This window comes from Monopterus albus, unplaced genomic scaffold (genome assembly GCF_001952655.1).
Source record: "Monopterus albus unplaced genomic scaffold, M_albus_1.0 scaffold21.1, whole genome shotgun sequence".
Taxonomy (NCBI): domain Eukaryota; kingdom Metazoa; phylum Chordata; class Actinopteri; order Synbranchiformes; family Synbranchidae; genus Monopterus; species Monopterus albus.
The window spans coordinates 3,388,202-3,409,162 of NW_018127901.1; the positions used below are offsets into that span (position 1 = coordinate 3,388,202).

The 20,961-nt window shown below is 41.6% G+C and overlaps 2 protein-coding genes across 2 annotated transcripts in view; both read left to right on the forward strand.

The window, feature by feature from the left end:
* Positions 1 to 5,531, forward strand: part of sec24b (SEC24 homolog B, COPII coat complex component) — a 21,970-nt gene extending 16,439 nt beyond the window's left edge. Inside the window, exons 22-25 of the mRNA XM_020594085.1 lie at positions 2,343 to 2,447; positions 3,127 to 3,219; positions 3,805 to 3,908; positions 5,168 to 5,531. Coding sequence (XP_020449741.1) covers positions 2,343 to 2,447; positions 3,127 to 3,219; positions 3,805 to 3,908; positions 5,168 to 5,282 — 417 coding nt within the window. The 3' untranslated portion in view covers positions 5,283 to 5,531. The remainder of the gene's footprint in view (positions 1 to 2,342; positions 2,448 to 3,126; positions 3,220 to 3,804; positions 3,909 to 5,167) is intronic.
* An 8,466-nt stretch (positions 5,532 to 13,997) lies between these two features.
* hopx (HOP homeobox) lies at positions 13,998 to 20,961 on the forward strand. The gene is made up of 2 exons (XM_020594046.1): positions 13,998 to 14,368; positions 20,693 to 20,961. The coding sequence occupies exons 1-2, from the start codon at positions 14,219 to 14,221 to the stop codon at positions 20,768 to 20,770; spliced, it is 228 nt and encodes a 75-aa protein (XP_020449702.1). The 5' UTR covers positions 13,998 to 14,218; the 3' UTR covers positions 20,771 to 20,961.

Here is a 20,961-nt window from a genome sequence, read left to right on the forward strand (position 1 = left end):
AGGATTTTTTTTTTTTTAAAAGTTAAAATGGTAAAACCACAGAATAGCAATATTTTATTGTAAGTACAGCGTCTCCCTTATATTGGCTTATTTGAGGCGGGCCACCACAATATCAACTTTGACCACCACATGATGAAAATAGCTTAAACGTTATTTCAGTGCACTGTCGTGTGTAGCGCATGTGTTCGTTCAGTCCCTCCGTGCCTCGCTCTTTCTCGCACACACAAACACGTTGGACCGTTGCTCCTCCTCTCCATGTTTGGTTTTTAACACAACACTAAGTTAATGTTGGAATACAGATGTTGCTGAGGTCAGCACACTGTACGTAGCATGGATGTATAGTGCCTTGCGAAAGTATTCGGCCCCCTTGAACTTTGCGACCTTTTGCCACATTTCAGGCTTCAAACATAAAGATATAAAACTGTAATTTTTTGTGAAGAATCAACAACAAGTGGGACACAATCATGAAGTGGAACGAAATTTATTGGATATTTCAAACGTTTTTAACAAATAAAAAAACCTGTGTGTAATCAAGTCTCCGTATAAATGCACCTGCACTGTGATAGTCTCAGAGGTCTGTTTAAAGCGCAGAGAGCATCATGAAGAACAAGGAACACACCAGGCAGGTCCGAGATACTGTTGTGGAGAAGTTTAAAGCCGGATTTGGATACAAAAAGATTTCCCAAGCTTTAAACATCCCAAGGAGCACTGTGCAAGCGATAATATTGAAATGGAAGGAGTATCAGACCACTGCAAATCTACCAAGACCTGGCCGTCGCTCTAAACTTTCAGCTCATACAAGGAGAAGACTGATCAGAGATGCAGCCAAGAGGCCCATGATCACTCTGGATGAACTGCAGCGATCTACAGCTGAGGTGGGAGACTCTGTCCATAGGACAACAATCAGTCGTATACTGCACAAATCTGGCCTTTATGGAAGAGTGGCAAGAAGAAAGCCATTTCTTAAAGATATCCATAAAAAGTGTTGTTTAAAGTTTGCCACAAGCCACCTGGGAGACACACCAAACATGTGGAAGAAGGTGCTCTGGTCAGATGAAACCAAAATCGAACTTTTTGGCAACAATGCAAAACGTTATGTTTGGCGTAAAGGCAACACAGCTCATCACCCTGAACACACCATCCCCATTGTCAAACATGGTGGTGGCAGCATCATGTTTGGGCCTGCTTTTCTTCAGCAGGGACAGGGGAGATGGTTAAAATTGATGGGAAGATGGATGGAGCCAAATACAGGACCATTCTGGAAGGAAACCTGATGGCGTCTGCAAAAGACCTGAGACTGGGATGGAGATTTGTCTTCCAACAAGACAATGATTCAAAACATAAAGCAAAATCTACAATGGAATGGTTCACAAATAAACATATCCAGGTGTTAGAATGGTCAAGTCAAAGTCCAGACCTGAATCCAATCGAGAATCTGTGGAAAGAACTGAAAACTGCTGTTCACAAATGCTCTCCATCCAACCTCACTGAGCTCGAGCTGTTTTGCAAGGAGGAATGGGCAAAATTTAAGTCTCTTGATGTGCAAAACTGATAGAGACATACCCCAAGTGACTTACAGCTGTAATCGCAGCAAAAGGTGGCGCTACAAAGTATTAACTTAAGGGGGCTGAATAATTTTGCACGCCCAATTTTTCAGTTTTTTATTTGTTAAAAAAGTTTGAAATATCCAATAAATTTCGTTCCACTTCATGATTGTGTCCCACTTGTTGTTGATTCTTCACAAAAAAATACAGTTTTATATCTTTGTTTGAAGCCTGAAATGTGGCAAAAGGTCGCAAAGTTCAAGGGGGCCGAATACTTTCACAAGGCACTATATATGGACTGCCCTGCAAGTGGGCAAAGTTAATGCTAGTTCATAAACTCTGACGCTGAAGGTTTGCCTCCTCGGTCCAGGGGAATAATTGAAAAGCACACGTGGGAAAGCTGATCAGTCTGACCAGTGTGATTAGGGATCCACTTGATTTGTTTCAAACATGTACTGGCTTCAGCCAGTGCTGCTGAAGCAAGAAGGCATAGCTGAAGAGAGAGATGTAGGAGAGGAGGAGAGCCATCATGCAGAAGGGACAGGTCAGATCAACAGCAGCAGCACAGAAGTACTAGTGTTACTATATTAAAACCGTTTTATGAAAGCATGACAAGCTCCATATGACACAAGTAGAATCTGTGGGAAACACTGATGTAGAATCACTTCTACTGATGTTACCATGTGTCATTTCAATGTTTTCAAAGTTTCAATTTCAAAGTATAACATAGAAGTACTTGAATAAGAATACATCACGTTTTTAAAGCCATTGATCTCACTGGTTGTGTGTGACCTGCAGGGGGCGCTCCATCTAAACAACACAGTGGTTCCACAGCCCCCACTGCTCCACCTGTCTGCTGAGAGGCTGAGCAGAGACGGAGCTTTCCTCATGGACTGTGGCGACGTAAGCTTCAGCTGTTATTTATTCATAGTGCACTCTGCAGAGGAGTGTTTTTCCTGAGCGTGTCAGGGGCTTTGGAGAGGCTGCATTTTATTTCTCATTTATAATTCTTCTCTTGTTTTGCCACGGATAGCTGTCTCATTTACCCTAACGAGTTCTTATTTGAAAATTCTGTATTTATTTCAAGGAAATTAGCGCCATGTGTTACTTTCAACCATAACAAAGAGCTGTGGTCAGTCATTGTATCATTATGAGCTTCAACATAGCAACAGCAGCTTTACCAGCCCAGTTTAAACTGGCTGTTGGTGTCCCATCATTTCATTTAAAAGACTGAATCATAGAAAGAGTTTAATCTAAAGACAGAATATCTGTTCAAGGTAGTTGTAGGTATTTTGAAATACTGTTGTTTTCATAAATCAGCTTTTTAATGTGTGCAGTACATCCTTATCAACCAGTCAGTGTGATCTCTTAATAACCCCTCAATGAATAATAACCAAGTTTTTTTCCAGCTTCTCATATGTGAAGATTTAAAACTTCTTCTAGTCTTACATGTCAGCATGTATTTAGGGTTTGTACTGTCCAGACAAAACAAGATATTTTAAGATGACACTTTGGCTCTGCAGAATTTTAACAGGTGTTTTTCACTGGCCTCTGCACTGATCCTCTGTTTCTGTCTCTCCAGGCGTTTTACCTGTGGATAGGCAAATGCTGCAACGAGATGTTCATCCGAGACGTTCTGGGCTGCCCCAGCTACGCTTCAGTACCCCCTAACATGGTCAGTAAGGCAAACTCGGATACAAAACGATACAAGCAAGTAAATTAGACTGTTGTGTTTACAGTCATTTTAATTCAGGGAGGAGATTTCATCCACATCCAACACTTTGGGGAATGACAGAGTAACTGTGATTATGGAAGTGGCAGTATTGTTTCCATTTGACACAAACACCACCACCCAGTTTCTGCATGAATGATGCAATGCAGCACTGTTCATGTTACCCTGAAAATGAGGCACTGTTTTTTTTTTTGTTTGCAGTAAAAGAGCACTGCATTTCTGTTAGCACTGTAAACAAATAACTCATGCAGCAAAACAGATTTAACACACCGTGAAGCTCCCTGGAAAGCCCCGTCATTACCACACTGTGGGTGTGATGGCAGCACCCAGAACAAACATCTGCTGTCAGCAGTTGTTTATGCTGCTGCTTTTATTTCTCTAGAAAGAGGTCGATGCATCCCAGAGCCAGCTACAAAGCCCAAATTTCAAACCTCACCACAGTGTGTAGCTGACTATGTGAAACACACAGCGGTGAAAACAATGGTGTTGGTGTTTTGTTTATCCTTTCTTTCTGTCTCTGAATCCTAGAGTCACATTCCTGAGCTGGAGACTCCTCTGTCTGAGAGAGTGCGAGCGTTCTTCGACTGGCTGCAGGACAACCGAGCTTTCAGCTCTACAATACACGTTGTCAAGTAAGCACTGCTGCACATCTGGATTAACATCTGACTTTAACTAACAATCCCTGTGCTCATCTGTAAACATCTTTTGACGCCCAGATGCTGAAACTGAGAGGATGTTAGAGGGGCGTGGCAGGTTTCAGCAAAAGAAACAGAGAATGAATGTGCATGTGTATCCACTACCATTATGCAGATATGATCGCTGAGAATGAACAGCTGGTGGCACAAATGCTCCGGTGCATTAATACGACATAATTAAAAGAGCACTCTCTCAAAATGCGTTTCCCCGGCTCCTCTCCTCACATTTGCTTTTCTTGCATTTTACGTGGGTGGGACTAAGATGGGAAAGACGCAAGAGAAGGAAATGAGGATGAAATTAAGGGAATCAAAATGTACCCTCTGCACACTGATCTGGGCTCAGTTTGTTGAAGAGATTCTCAGTCTACGAGGTGTGGAAGTCGACTCAGGCTGTGGCTAGTGTTGAAATGACATCAATAATTAAAAAGCAGTTGTAGTTTTATGAACTTATCCATCAGGCCGCCGAGATGGATTGAGTACGAAACTCATTTACTTGCAGTCGCACTCGAGCGTCCACTTCTCATCAGTAGTAAGTGGTATTCACCAGGCACTGTGAGTGTTGTAATGCTTCTGAAAAGCTTGCTCAATTTTCCATTGAGCTGCTCTCGCCCAACACTGACCAGAAACAGGGTGTGACTGGGTTTATGCTACAGTTGAATCCCACTCCCAGCAGAGGTTGGCCTGAGGTTCTTAGGGAAAAAAAAAACCATTTCCAGAGCGCGCACACAGAGTAAGCAGTGGGGTTACAGATTGTCTTTGACAGGAATACATTGTTTCTGTTTCCTCTCTCTCCTCCTCTCTGAGACACTGTATTGTTACTCACCCACATGCTCACACCCCAGTGGTGGTGTCAATAAAATGGACTGAGTGGAAGCTGAACAGATGTTGGCATCACTTGAACAGTGAGCGAGCAGTGCATGTGATGAGGTGGAGGGCAAAAACAATGAACAAAAGAGGCCAATGTCTGAGCAGCGACAAAAAGCATTTGAAATCTTGGTACAGGCTGAAAGGCGATGAAAATGAGGGCGGCAACCATTGTATTTTTGTTTGTAAAACATCAGATGATGATGAAGAATGCATTCAGGTATTACCGCTAGTTGTAGAAGTGTTTCAAACAGTACCCAGCCTCAACACAAACCAGCTGCTGCTGCCCATGTGACACCTGTTCTGTTTTGGCTTTGTTCTCTCTCCTGCAGGGACGATGCTTCTGCCAAAGCCACTTTCTTCCAGAACCTGGTGGAGGATCGATCTGAGTCGGCTTCTTCATACAGTGAATTCCTGCAGCACGTTCAGCTGCAAGTGTCCAAGTAGGGTCCCATCACACTGAGACACTGAGCCCTCAGACCAGAGCCAGGAGGGATTTCAGCTGTGTAGTGAAAACTAGCATTAGCCAATGATGGAGACCCATCGCTCCCTCAGTTTTAACGTGGTGACACATCCACCCTCGAAGCTCGTTGATTTGACCATCAGAAACGGAGGAGGGGATAGTTTTAGACTTGCAGGAATAAATACATGAATGAATTAACAGGGATTTGCTACATGTGAAAATGAATTATGGAACAGAGCTCCTGCAGCGTCTCCTTGCTGCCTCTTAACCACTGTCAAAGCGCCATTTAGCTTCTCATTGAATCCATTACTCGTGAAAGGAAGTTGAGCCAAGAAGATGCCACACAATATTTTTAGTTCTGTTTGTTTTTGTGAGCCTCACATAGCTAGTGCTGTTTGTTTCTATTTTATGATTTATTCCCATCCTCAGTTGAATTCTAAGACTATTTTGAATACACTGGAGAATACACTGAAATGGGCATTCCCCCTGTTTTTCGGCATGTGCTTTGAAATACAAAATGCATGCCACCGTTTGTTTGCTGCTAGTCTGAGCATCGACAACAGCCGTCAACAGTGGATGGATGTTTAACAGCCTCTCTCTGTTTTCTGCTCCGCTGTTTTTCCATGTTTTGGTAAGATCCAACTTCAGAAAAGCCCCACAGCCATCTTCTCATTAGTTTCTTTTTTTCCCCAGGCGCTAGCTCAAGTTGCTCTCCACTTTGTAACTATTGAAAAAGAATCTTTTATGTGCGATAATTTATGAACCAGCTTATTAAATAAAAAAACAAAAAGAACTTTTGCTTCTGTCATGAGATGGTGCCATTAATTCACACACAGTCTGATAACAAAGCAACTTTCAGTGGTGTTAACTTCTGCCATCATCTTTAAATTCAAGGCTGATGTAATGTCACTTGCTCACTGTTCTCACACTTCATGTAACTTTGACCTGCTGCTGCCATGTTTTGACACATTTACTGTACAGTGCATCACTCCCTCCACCTCACATCTTGATGTTTTGACTCCTCCACATGTTCTACAGCAGTGTCACAGGGTGTTCATACATACAGAGACGAGACTTGGCATCACTGGGCTCTGACCACGCTGTAGTTCTGGGGTGTGTGTTGTGGTGAACATGATTTTATGTAAAATTAAGAACCAAAGAAGTGAAGTAGCTTCTCAGATGAGAGGTGAAACATCTTCAAAAGAACGTCACAAGTTCACAATCAGTTGTTGATTTTACCACTTTGTATATACCATAACCTGGATGCCTGGGAATCTCTACAGACACATTAAATTAACAGACTTGTTCAGTCCCATGGTGGTGAGTGCAAGAACCATTACATAACTTTTTGGAAAAAAGTGGATTACAATACATAGACTACTTAAAGTACAAGAGATGGGAGACGTTTCTCTGCTGATGCCCTACTTTGTGATTCTTTTTTGTGATATATATATATATATATACTCTGTATACATACTGCTACATGTACACGTTACTCTGTAAAGAACTGGGAAGCCAGAGAATGCAGCGATAAGTTTCTATTGTGTCCAAAGTTCTCTCACTGGAGCAGAGTTGGGGAAATGACTGTTTTCCTGCTGCTTCTTCTGATTTGGGTAGAATGCAGGCATAGTAACTTCTCCAGACTGTCAACAATTCTTTCTAACATTACAGAAACAAGCATTAACAGACACACAGCGTTTGTTTTTTAAACTTGCCATCAAGTCCCAGAGAAATTTTGCTTTTGCTATGGCACTGTTGGATGTCCAGCAAGCTCACATGAAGACACAACTGCCTGGAGATTATGACCATTCAAGGAGATCCTTAAAATATAACGTAAGACTTGATCTTGTTAGAAAAAAAAAAAAGACTTGTATAAACAAAGTTGCTTCTACATAGAAGTACTAGAACACACATATGCATAATTTTTTTTAGCTTTAGGTCACGTCTAAGCTGATACTTCACCGTCTAACATTGTAGATAAGTCAGAAAACAAGGAAAAGCATGCCATGGGCTCTTTAACTGAGTTGAGCTGCTTAAAAAGGGGCCGTGAACTTCTCTGAGGCTAATCGCCCTTAGGACACACACAAACAGCCAGCGGACTGTTCTCTGCTCCTTTTGGAAACAGATCTGGCTCCCACATGGTCCGACTGCTGCTGCTCTCATGGAAAACTGCACCCTGGACCTCAAATATTTTCATCTTTTCAGTGCCAGTTGGGCAAAAGGCAGCTGCATGAAGAAATCTCCCATTCTCATCTGTCATTTTTGAAAAACATTGTGCAATGTAAAAGAAGAGTAAACATGTCGGAGAGACAGAAACCAGGACTTGTTTATGAATGTGTGCCTCTTCTTCACCCAACAAATGAACGCCGTTCTGCAGGTTATATTTAAACTCTGGTTTTGATTGGTCCAAACCCTCATACCCCATCTAAGCTCCTGTCAACCACTCTGCTCCAACTTTCATTCTTACTACAGACCCGCTTTGATTTATTTATGATCACGAAGTCACGTTTTCCTCATCTGGCTGTGTTTTATAGTAGTTCTACATTGATGAATCTCCTAATTGCCATAATGTTTGATTTTTAAGACATCGTTTCACTGCAGCACATTCCAAAAAAAGTTGGGACAGTAAAGCTTTTACCACGGTGTGATGTTACCGTTCCTCTTCACAACACTAAAGACATTTAGGGACTGAGGACACCAAGTAATTCAGTGTGTCTGGTGCCGTTTCCCATTCCTCCTGCAAACAGGTCTTAAGGTGCACAACAGTCCTGGGTCTTAGTTGACGCAATCTGAATTTCAAAATGCACCACACACTCTCTGTTGGGGACAGATCAGGACTGCAGGCAGGCCAGTCCAGCACTCAAACCCTTTCCCTCCACAGCCAGGCCTTGGTCATGTGTGCACTATGAGGTTTGCGCTGAAATATCCATGGGCGTCCCTGGAAAAGACATCATCTTGAAGGCAGCATGTGTTGCTCCAGCATCTATGTATTTGTCAGCATTAATGGAGCCATCAGAGAAGTTTATGTTCCCTTTGCCAAGGACACTGGCACAACCCCAGACCATGACAGACCCTGGCTTTTGGACTTGTTGCTGGTAACAGTCTGGATGGTCACTTTCGTCTTTGGTCCGGAGCCCACGGCGTCCATTCCTTCCTTAAAAGACGTGAAATACTGATTTGTCTGACCACAGTGCATGTTTCCACTGTGTAATGGTCCATCCCAGATGCTTCGAAGCCCACAGCGCTTCTGGACACCTTTTGGCACAGTATAGTATTAAGTGGCATTTATGGATGTAACTACGTATTGTAGTGCCCGACACCGGTGTGCCAAACTAATCCACACCTTTTTTTTTTTTTTTTTAAACAAAGTCTGTAAACAGTTGTAAAACTAAGACCATTCATAAATTGTGACATTTATTCACATACTGTATTAATGTCACTGCTTATTAGTCATTAGCAGCAGCTGGAGTCAGTTAAAGTTCTGACAGTGTGAGTCTGATGATGTTGAAAGCAGCAGAGGGGTGGAGGTGTCTTCATCACTGACATCTGCATGCAGTATATTCAGTTTTGATTTGAACCACCCCCCTCACCTTCCCCCTCCACATCTTCCTTTCCCCTCTGAAATCGAAACGCATTGTTAGACACATACGCAGCTCCTATCTTGTGCACTTGGAGGTTATCTGCCTTTGATACACCGCTCTGCCGTCTAGGGGAGTTTCTCTACAACTGTAGTCTTGGCTTCAATCAAAAGCAGTTTGTGTTCATCCTGTAAGCAAACAATGGGTTATTGTTCCACCGGATATACTTCAGATAGTCGCAGGCACCACTCAAAATAGAGAAAAAAAAAGTTCTTCTTGTAGTCTGAGGGAAAATATTTGAGTCTGAGGTCAGATAGGGACCTCACATGCCTGTGGTTCCCCTACTAACGGTATAAGATGCAGAAATGTGGTCGCATGTTTTGCCTTCATGAAGCAGACCCGTATCCTTTTTCAGGAGAGTTGCTCTGCAGAGTTCACTTGGGGTTGAACCCCAGAAGTCGACAAACAAAAGCCTGGTTTCATAACACCTGTCTGTGAAAGCATCATTTTCAGCTCTCATCGAGTCTGTGTGACGAACAAACACAGTTGTTTGTTCAGCTTGACACAGCAACGCGCCAGCTCTGTGTCGCCTCTAGCTGGCTTCTGATCGAGCTTTTCAGCTGTCAGGAGGGAGAAAAGGGGCGTCCAGCTGAGTTTGTTTTGAGGAGCGTACCTCCTCAGATGGGCCCGAGTCCTCAACTTGAACCACATTCAGAACGACTTCAGAGTGAGTGCCACAGCCTTGGAGCACATGGCAGAACCCAGCTGTGTTAAAACTGGTGCACTTTGTCCCCCTCTCATCTAGTGAAGCTCGGGTAAACTTTAAATCAGGTGATTAACTTTTAACACCTCGAATTATTTCAACATCATATGGCAAGAAACATGCCTGTTCAACTGGCTTAATGTGGATGTATGTTTGAATATCTAATGTATATTTAGCTGATACTCCACCAAAAACCATAAACATCAAGTTTTGTCACCGTTTCTTAAAAACGTGTCAGAAGAGACTGAAATAACAAAAACCTATTTGATCAAGGCAGTGACGAGATGCCCAGGGAAACAAAGTGTCAGACATATATATTTTTTAAAGTCTTGTCAGTGAACAAATTGCTGTTATTAACTGCTTTGTTCTGGAGTTTAGTGAACAGAGTAGCTCTTTCGCAGCTCCTTTAATACTCCATACAAAGGTGACGGTTCCTCAGTCTGTTGTCCTTGGCCTGCAGCAGCAGCTGGGTTTCACACTGAGCTCCTGCCACAGAGAAGTTGGTTTCCTACCAGGGGCCCCCAGTATAAACCCACCGAGTTACATAACAGATCCTGGCTTTATGCTGCTCAGAGTACAGCTCCTCATAACGTTCTCCTTCCTCTGTGTTGGTTGGATCCCCAAACCAAGTCAGGAAGTTGTTTCCTGATGTCAAGTCTCAGTTTCCCCTTCTAGCTGTTTGGAATGTCTTTAGCACTTCCTCCTAGAAGGCCTGTTGAGTGACAAGAGAACAAATCTGTCTCCATTTCTGTACATACTGTACCTGTGTCCACCTCAGTTCAGTGTTCTGTGAGGATGCTGAGCACATATCCACACAGTGCTGTCAGCTGGTGTGGATATGTTGAACAGACATTTAGAACAGATCTGCTCTGGAGAAGTTCAAGCTAAATAACTTCGCTAAAGAAACAGTCTGTCATCTAAATGTACACAAAACAAAACATGCCTGGACTGTGTTCACTCCCAAATTAGGGATGTTAATATGCACGGACTAACGCTGGACACCCGGAGGAGATGACCTGCTGCTCTATGTGTTGAAAGGAGCCAGTTGAAGATTGCTGAGGTTTACTGTGTGATAAGAGTGTCTCCTGGACATGGTCCAGAGAGGAGCGTGGGGCAGGGGTGGCGCTACTGCAGGAAGATGCTCAGGGCGTTGATCATCCTGTGTGTTTCTATTTGAGGACGTTTAATGAGTGCACGGACGTAAAAGATCATGACTGCTTGTGTTTTATCAGCTTAGAAAATGATATTTTTGACTTTGGTGACGATCAGATCACAGTTCATAACCAGGAAATTGTAAACTTGACTTGACTTTTACCCTTACTTTTTCTTGCGACTGTAAATGCTTTCTTTAATGTTACATATAGTATATGATAGTTATTTATTAGTGCTCAGTTGCTCATTTAACTAACTTTAATGTTATTTATTTCAGTCTGTAGGTACTACAATACACATTGTAACAGGAATACAGTGGTTCCCTCAGAGTGAACTGTGAATCATTCGGATAGGATTTGGCTTTCTTATCTTTACATACGGCCTGGATCATCTGCAGCAGCCAATCAGCTCTCACAGCAGCAGTGTTTCCACGGAACTGGAGATGTTTGCCAGAAACTAACAGCTTGTTATCAGCAGGATCACCATATGCTGTGTTGTCAGGCAGGGACAATATTCAACGATTCCTCCTTCTCTGATGTGGACAGGTCCCACGTGTCTGCCTGCTGTGGGCTAATGCTAATTTCCAACACTACAACATTTACGAGGTTGGTAGAAAGTCCACGATTTATTTTTAGCCGATGAGTTTAATTGCAGTGTGCTGGCCAAGGATCATCCAGGTTGACCTTGATGGTCTTTTCATTGCTTCATATGCTGCTAGAAAGTCCAACAACTGGCACCTCCTTGTACTTGTATTCCTCTGCTCATTTAACTCCTTCCTCCTCCTGCCTGGTCTTACTCTAATGCTTGATAACTTTGGACCTTGAAAACACTTTTTTTTTTTTATTAAAGTGAACCTACTAACATTTTTATTATAACACACTTAATTTTCCATTTTCTGGTTGCCCCACTTCTTGTCCCTGTGCACCAAATTTCAAGTTGATGCAAGAGGACTAAGGTTTTACAGGGCAATCCGTGTCCAGAGCTGCCTCCTGTGCACTAAACGTGTCCAAAAAGGAACCATGCAGCATTTGTTTGGTAATGTTTTTGACAGATAATCTCTTACATAGTTACATTAAGGCGCCAGTCATGATTGTGTGGTTTCTTTGTGCCACATGACACTGAAGAAGATCCCTCTTCTCAAACAGAATGAATCAAACTTAAGGAGAAAAATCCTCTGAAGTTGAAAGAAAGGGCTCCCAGCATGTTGAGCGACCCAAATAGACTGGCAAACAGAGCCCAGACAATAGCGCTGATGGGGCTGAATTAAAGGATCTTTAAAGAATCTGAAAGCTGAATACGTCTCGACTGATTGGCTTGCTGTCAGATGAGTTTTCTCCATGGATTTGTGTAGGCGTGATATTATTTGGCATTAATCATCCAGCAGGCTTTGCAGTGGCTTAAGTCCAGCTTTCAGTGAGAGTACCATGTAATTATGGGTCTAATCCAAATCCAGAGAAGGCATCAAAGGGAACCTTCTATTGGCCACATATGTTGTTTCTGCCATGATGTTCTACATGCAGAAAATCATCATAACGGTCCTGTAAATATTCCACTTAAGTTCATCACAGTTAAACTTCATAGTAACATTTACTTTTTACGGGTGACGTCCAAAGTACTGTGTTCGTCTCAAGTCAGTCAACATGTTCTTTAATACGAGTGGATCAGACTTGTGTATGACCATAAACGGAGACAGATTCATCTTAAAGTGAGAATGCAAAAGTGGGGATTATCCCTTTATCCTTTGTGTAGTTTTCACCTTTATCTTCCAGAACTATTCCTGTGTGGGACATAGTCTGTTGTACTTAGATTTCACTGATGTTTTTACAGCTTTTAGTCTGCACTGTGTTGCATGACATTTTTAGATCCCTTTTAATTTGAGATTGTTCAGGGAGGCTTTATTGAAACAGCTGTTCCATCCATAGCCTTTATTGGTGTGTAAATATGTGTGGCTGTGATACTACAGTGAGGTAACAGTGAGCCAGTAGAGTTTAGTTACATAGTATTGCCATGTCCTTATTTTTGTACAGTGACCTTTATCCCTCTTTAAGGCATTTATCATATGAGCTAGGATTCCTATCACTTAAACCCGCACTAACTGTTTATTATATACTTTAAACTACTTGGGGGCAGCAGTGACAAGTTGTGAACACATCACCACCTTTTAAGTTAAAATGTCAAGCCTCTTACTAAACAGTGGCTTATTTCCACAGCAGTCACATTCGTTTAAGCTTGTGTTTCTGGTCGGCTGGTAACTGGAAGTCCAATATTCCCCCTCTATTAGCTCTGTTTAGGGTCTCCACCACCTCCGGGAGGAAACACTCCGCTGTGTTCAGCAGCCAGCTGTTCTGTCTGCTGTTTGTTGTTGAACAGGTAGTGGCAGTGGCTCTTCACAGCTTTCAGATTTCATGCGCAGGAGATTGATACCATTTTCATTTCAGGTATGGAGTTAGATCTAACAGGCACCTAGCATAAAGGCAGGATCATGTTTTCTCTTTTTTTGTATATAAATAACATGGTAAACACTTTTTCTATAATATCATTCACATTCTTCACCTGCTGTAATTTTACAGTTTTTATGACCAAATGCCAGATCAGTGCACCTCTAGTGGGCTTCATACTTTATGGTATTTCTTTATGATTTCCAATGGTTACCAGTGGTTGCTGCTGAGATCCTATTATCTGCCTGAAGAGTGAGACAATGAATTCGCTTTCACACCTTTTTTGTGTATTCTGTACATGCAGCAAAGGGTAAGTCCACTTTTATTACTATGTAAGAATTTTGGAGCTGTTTGTGCCAGATGCAGATGGTGAATACAGTTATTATGCTAAGTATTGTCCTGTGGTTTAATAGCAGTACTAATAATCTGAGTGAGTGCTTATTCATCTGCTTTATATGACAGTTTAGCCTGATTTAGGTTGAATAATTGGATTAGTGTAGAATTAGTTACAGCTGTTTGCCTAGATTTACCTTTAATACAGTGAAAGTGATTTTTTTTTTTAAATTTCCATCTAGAATTACATTCTCACATACACACAAGGAGGGACGTTAGTTTGGATCCACCGTTGTGCACTCACACAGCCATCACAGTCTAATTACAGCTGCCCACATGGTAATACTCCTGGAATCGGTCTGGCTGAAGTCTGTCCCTCCTCCTCCCGCTGTGTTTTGGGGAGGGCTTTCAGGGTGGGACTGGCCTCATGACGTGCAGCTGTTGACGGTAGTAAAGCCTCCACACTTACACACCCACACTCCCGCCGAGCTGTCAGTGAGTCACCCCCAGCTCCTCGCTTCATCTCCGCGTCCCGTGCGCACCGCGGTGCTCTCCACTGTGCGTCCTAGCTAAGCGCACATCAAACCCGCTCCGGAGCTCCGAGCAGGGCTGAAGCTGGACTGTTTGAACCCCGGACAGCAGGAGGAAATAGGAATATGACTTCCAAAGCCACGGAGTGTCTGAAGCTGTCGGAGAGCCAGGTCAAAGTGCTGGAGCACTGTTTCAACAAAGTGACCAAGCACCCGGACAGGACGACGCTCACGCTGGTCGCTGCGGAGTGCGACCTGTCAGAGGAGGACACACTGGTGAGTGACCAGCTAACATTTCATTGTCCTCATCAGTTTTTCTGATCGTTACCGGTTTAGATGTTTGGGCTCATTGTTGCTGAGCAAAGCGTTAAACACTTTGATTTCCAGGAGACCATTATCAGTCTTCTTATGCAGACTGCTTCCTTATCACACTCAAAGCATTTTGGAAGTAATTGTGATTTCATACGGAATCGTGGTATTTTTAGTGATTTAATCATTTCTAGATTCGCGGTGCTATTTATTCAATAGTCCAGTACTTTTACTTTGATATTTGTACAGTATGAGTTATTTTTTTTATTTTTTATTTAGTAGCAGCCAGTCTGTCTGCAGTATCTGCACTTTAGTGAGCAAAGCACCTAAACAACAAAGTGTATTGATTTGTTGTCAGTCTCTCAGTGCTAGAAGATGTTTGCAGGTAAGAAATACTGAATGAATGAATGAATGATCAAACAGTATTTTTTCTAAAACAGACACCCAAAAATTAAAATCCCATCACACAAAATGGCAGTTTTATGACATAGTTCAGGGTATAAATATAGATAAATGGGTTTCTATCTAAATGTAGCACAAATTTAAACAAATTCCAAGAAAATCTGCAAAGGAAAATGCAAATTAAAGCAAATTATTGAATCGCTTTCTATCTGGTGCCATTATTCTTCAAGATAAACAGTGGGAGGCGCTAATTTTTGAGATTTATTAAGTTTCTGCAGAGGAAGAAGGTGCAGCCAGCTCAAAAACACTCTACAAAAACATTAGAAAATGTGATTAAAAAAAAAAAATCTGGATTTCATTTTAGTTTTACTTATTAATTTGAGGGATGTGAGTCTCTCCATTGCTCCACACAGATCTGTCTTTGTCTGGTTTTCATCTCATCACTGGTCATTTCACATGATTCATGTACACAGTCGTGGAAGTAGTACTCAAATAGTTTACTTAAGTAAAAGTAGCAATGCCACAGCCCAAAACGACTGTTACAAATAAAACTATAGCATTCAAAATGTTACTCAAGTAAAAATAATAAAGTATTAACAGAAAATATACCTAAAGTACTAATTATGCTAATTGCTCACTTCACATTGATGTATATCACATTATTCAGTTATAATTACTTAAGTATTATTGTGTACATTACATTTAATACTGCAGCTGGTAAAGGCAGAGCTAATTATAACCTTATGTGCTTATAATTTGAATTACTGCTGATTGGCTTGTGAATTTTACACCAATAATCAGTGAATCTTATGATTATACTCCTGTTTCATTAACCTCATTCTGTAAAGTAACTAGTAACTAAAGTTATCAAATAAATATAGTGAGTACAAAGTACAATATGTATTTTTCTCTGAAATATAGTAAAACTGAAGTGTGAAGTAGCAGAACATGAAAATCGTCAAAGTACAAATACCTCAAATTTGTACTTACGTACAGTATTTGAGTAAGTGTACTTTGTTACTTTCAACCTCTGTGTGTACATCAGGACTAATTAGCCTGCAGCAACTTTCCCACTGCAGTTAATTATATAAACATTAGATGCTACTTTGGGTATCTGGTCTCTATCCTCCTCCGTTCCCACATTTCTCTATCTGAGGAATTTGTTCGGCCTACTGTAACGTCTGTAGCTTTCACATCTGGAGCCAGATGTGAAGCTTCAGTGCACCGACAAAGCATCTGAAGTTCTGCAGTAGCATTCCTCTGATCGATGAATCACTCAAACTTTCAGCTATAATCCAAAGTGACTTTTAGTTTTGTAAGATTAAAGTGTGGATGTGTCTCATTTGGAAATAAAAACGGGCAGGTGTTATTCCTATGTGCTCAGCTGTAGCCACCAGGAAGTAAAGCCTGACATGTAAACTCTGTCATTTGACTTGACGTAACATCAGGCTCATTTCATAGGCAAATGCCTGCTTGTGTTTGTGGGGCTGGCAGAGCTGTCACGTATGTGTTTCATTATTGGCTCCTCCAGTACAAACATTCAGCCAGTCAGTAACTTGTGTTCGTCAACAAACATGCTCCTCGCAGCTTTTCCACTTCAGTGCCACAAACCAGTTCCTCTAGATTTCTCAGGGCTGCAGTTGCATAGAAAACACAGCAGCAGGTTTCATCCTGATGTGAAAACAGGTGCACTGTGTAGTTTGTACCTTTCCCTGTTTTAGTTAAGGCAGATGAATTATTGAAGTGCAGCTGGATCCTCTTTTATGCCAGCTCCACAGCAAAGGGAGCGCATCAGTGCTGCAGTAGCGTATGTACTTTTGTCCATGTCTAAAGTGGATCTGCTGAGTCATTGTATTGGCTCAGAGGCATCTTGACAGCACCCCCAGTCCTAAACATAATCATGACAGTTATGTCGGATGTAAGTCAAATGTAGCTTGTTATTATATAAGTAGTTAATTGGCTCAGAGCTTGATTCTGTTTAGGAACTGGGAGGAAATGTGAGGATCAGGCTCAAGAAGCGTGTAGTTTAAATAATAGTTTGGTATGTTGCTGCCCCTAAAATCACGGTTTTAACTCTTGTGTACAGCTGATACAGTCCTCTGGATTTTCTTCAGGCAGTAGGGCTTACTGATGCTAGTTAATGCTGCGACTGACCCTGGCCTGACTCCATAGCCTACTACTGCTAATATGTAATCATTCTCATCCATACTGTCTGTCAAGCTTAGGATTTTGAGAGGGTAATGAAGCATTTGTTTTGCTTTCACTTGGCACCAGGTCGAGCTCTGGCCCCTGAAGAAAGAACCTCACTTCATCCCTAGCTCAAGGTTTTTTTAATGCTTCCTTTCCTTTTCTTCCTGTTGAGTGTTGTTAACAAAGCTTTCCTTTTAGGTGGCTACCACTCCCCATTTCATTCTGACAACACTTACATTGTGCTTCAGCCTCTGTGCAGCATGTTTGCTCCTTTCACACACCATTTTATTTGTTTTCAGTGCTGCAAAGCCGATGCCTTAAAGCTAGAGTCACGTTTGAAAGACCTTGTTGTGTAATTTGGTGCTAGTCAATGGGAAAATATGACATAGGTACCGTTGTAAGGATCACAGGATTATAGCTCACACAAATATTGTTCAGAAGTGGCGTGTCTATAAAGCTTTCATAAGCCCTTCCTTCAAATGTCTTTTGTCCTTTGAAAAAGACCAGAAACTAAATTACATACCAATTTACCATTTGGAAAAAGAGCTCCTCACTTCCATTCTAAACTTGGAAGAGAACACTGTATTTGCAAAGATTAAATCTTTATAGAATAGATTTTCTTTAGCTGAGAAATATTTGATGGTGACTATAGTAACCTATTTGGCAAAAGTGATGTCTGGCAGAAGTGAGTGCAGCATAAACAGCCAAGTTCAGCAACTGGTTCTTGAATTGATTTGGTCTCATAGAATTTTAAATGCAAACCCAGATGAGCCCAAATGGGCTTCTCATGTATTTTCAGTACAAAATGTGGAAACCATCCCAGGCGTGTGCCTCACACACACCCAGCCAGGGCCTTGTGTCTTAAGGCGTCAGTGCTTAATCCCGCTTTCCTTTTGGTGTTGTGATGATGATGTCAGTGTTGTTGTGAATCCCTTGACTAAACACAATGTCGGTTATGGGTGTGTGTTTGGTCCAAGTTTCAGTGTAGCTGTTATTAGCTGAGCGGTCAGAGAGCAGGGAGCCAGTTGTGCACGCATTCACTGTTGAAATTAGATGGAAGCTGTCATTTTCTATGGTTTAGCCTCTGGGCCACTGTTGTGGCTATAAGAGTCAGCAACCACATTTACATAGACCAAGAAATGTGACTGTAGTGTGATTATGAAAATGAGTCTGACAGGAACGTAGCTACAGTTTGTGGCTCTCATTTAATCGTCGTTTTTGTCTGGGCTTTATTGAAGGCTGTGTATGAAGGATCTTATATTCATCTTGAACTGGGACTGCCCTGAAACCTCGTCACTTTTTAACTTGTAATTCTTTTAACGTAATCTTATTCAGCTTGTTGATATCCTGTACACAGCACAAATATTATCTCATGACTGTTACATCCTAAACATTAGTGTTAAACATGCCAGCTGTATGTGCATTATGCTAATGTTATTATGATTAGGTAATTAGCAGCAATTACTGTAATAGATTAATGCACTAGTAGTAGCATGCAAGCCCTTAAATGCTAATCACGCTTACAGAGGGTCGCCTAGTGTCACCAAAATCGATATATCTGTAATCTAAAGTCATGCTGGCCAGTCAGAAGTCTGAAAAAAGTAGCTACCAGTTCTGGTAATGTTAACGGCGCGTCGAGAAAAGGGAGACACGTGTACTGTATGTGTGGACTGACAGTGAAGAGGAGTTATACCTCAATGTCACAGTGGAGTAAAAGAGATAAAACAGGAAAAGTTGACACTGAGGAGAGTTGAGTGTAGAACTGATGCCTCCGTCTGTCCACATAGTGGGCAAGTAACTGCACTTGTATGTGTAAGAAGGTTAACAGCCTGATTAGCAGTGATTCCACCAACTCAGGCTAGAACCTGGCTCCCTTTATATACACAGCTCAGTCACAAACATTTATTTTTCATCATTTCCAGGTTTGTTCCTGCTGTAAACAATTTAATTCACAAAAACAGAAAAAGCAGGTTTACGCTAAATAACAAAAACCAGTAAAGAAAATTATTAAAACAAATAATCCTCAAATTTCTTGTGATGTCATGTGCATACCATGTGACTGGATTGTCAGTGTGACGTCACAAGAAATTCGAGGATTTGCTGTTTTTTCTTTATTGAAGTGGTTTTGTAAGTGTTATTTATATTTTTTGTGAATTAAATAAATTGTTCACAGTAAGAACAAACCTGGAAATGATGAAAAATAAAAGTTTGTGACTGAACTGTGTATATAAGTGAGTCAGTCTGCACCAAGTTGCATCTATCCTGCTGGTAACTGTCCTGCTCTTTGTTTTCTTCCTCTCGTTGTTCCTGTTTGTTGTCTTTTGGTTTTTTGAGAATCACTTTTAAACAATTTGTAAATATCTAAATTTTTTTCCCCACCGTGCACCTTGGGAGTCGAGCATAAATTATTCTTCTGCACCATCTCTGCGGCTACATTTTTTTTTTCTTTCCAAACTAAAACCCCGTCACACATAGGTATCTAGAACCTTATCCCGATAATGTAGGTTGACTCTCACCACTTCACGTAGGACTCTGTTATATACACTGGACTGATCAACAGTGTCTTGGGCGTTGAACTGGTTCCTGCTGGAGCAGGAGATGTGGCAGCAGTTCCTGTTGTGGCTTCACACTCTGGGCTTTTGGTTCAGTTTGTGAAGTATGATAAGGTGTTTGGACTTAGAGCAGGGTTTCTTCAGGTTGCAAGCGGCAGCCAAGTGGTTACAGGCATACCACCAGCACTTCCTGCCGTTCTTGAGCCATTCCAAGACTTGCTCTCTGGTTAGCCGGGAAAACTCTTGACCCTGATTCAGGTGGTGTTCCTGCTTTGCATCACCTCTGAGGCTGGGTGAGTGTAGGGCTGAGGTGGAAGTAGGAACGGGTGTGGATTTAGATGTCCCTTGGATCAGGATGGTTGCGCTCACTCTCCACCTTTCTTCCCTGGGTGGGAGTCATCTTTCCCAGAGAGCCTTTTGTGTAAGGATTAAACAAACAAGATAAAACATTAGGTAGTGAGGTTTATAAGTTCTGCTAAGTGTATTTTTAGGAATACAGGATCATGTGAACTATTTGAATGTTAGTCTTTATGCTAGCCTAGGTAAACATGTCTGACTACAGCTCCTCATTGCACAGACATAATGATGAATTAATTAAAATTTTAAAGCCAATCAGCTATTCCTTTCTCAAAACAGATGACGTGGCAGTTTTATAAAGTGCCTCAAACTGAACTTTGTGCAGCGACAGCTCTGTAATGGATCCCAGTCACCATGTTCTGCATGCACTTTAACTGTTTTGCTCATGTTATGGGTATCTCTCATTTGAACGCATCAGGAATACTGTATTAGGTCATGTAATGCCACGTAAAGAGCTGTGGTAGTTTTTAAATGTGTCCACATACAAAAAGTAACCAGTGGCCTGAGGATCAGAAAACAACAATAAGGACTTGAGGAGAACTCGGTATTTTGTTCAAATGATTCTTTATAATTCAACAAACTCTACTAGTGAAATTTCTCAGGAATATTCATGTCATGAATGTATTTTTTTCAGCCAGACCAGTTACATCATTGCTCTCGTGTTTCAGGTTCTGCAGCAGTTGGTGCCAAATGTACACATGCGCTTTGTTTCTGCACAAAACCTCATGTTACCAGTTATTCAACCGTCCTTTGTACATGTTTGTCCTTTCTTTCTTTTTGTTTCCTCCAGAAATGGTTCAAGCTACGTAATGCACAGTGGCGGCAGTTGGAAGGTCTTCCAGCTGAAGGGGGATCGGTGTTGGACTGAAGCTTTCTGACTACCATCTAGACGCCTGAAGCTCTGCCTTGACCTGATTTTATCCGCCCATCCTCTTCCTCATGTCTTTCCCTCTCGTTTTTTTGTATCTATGAAGCTATTTCAAGTAACGGAATGTGAAGGTGTTTGTGTTGTTGCCAATTATTATTGCCGTGTTTACTGAAATAAACATATTGCCATAA

Excerpts from the sequence above, each read along its gene's own strand:
- hopx (XM_020594046.1), top strand. The coding sequence starts at position 14,219 with ATGACTTCCAAAGCCACGGAGTGTCTGAAGCTGTCGGAGAGCCAGGTC. Across the intron at positions 14,369-20,692 it reads TGTCAGAGGAGGACACACTG|AAATGGTTCAAGCTACGTAA; the intron begins GTGAGTGACCAG and ends TGTTTCCTCCAG.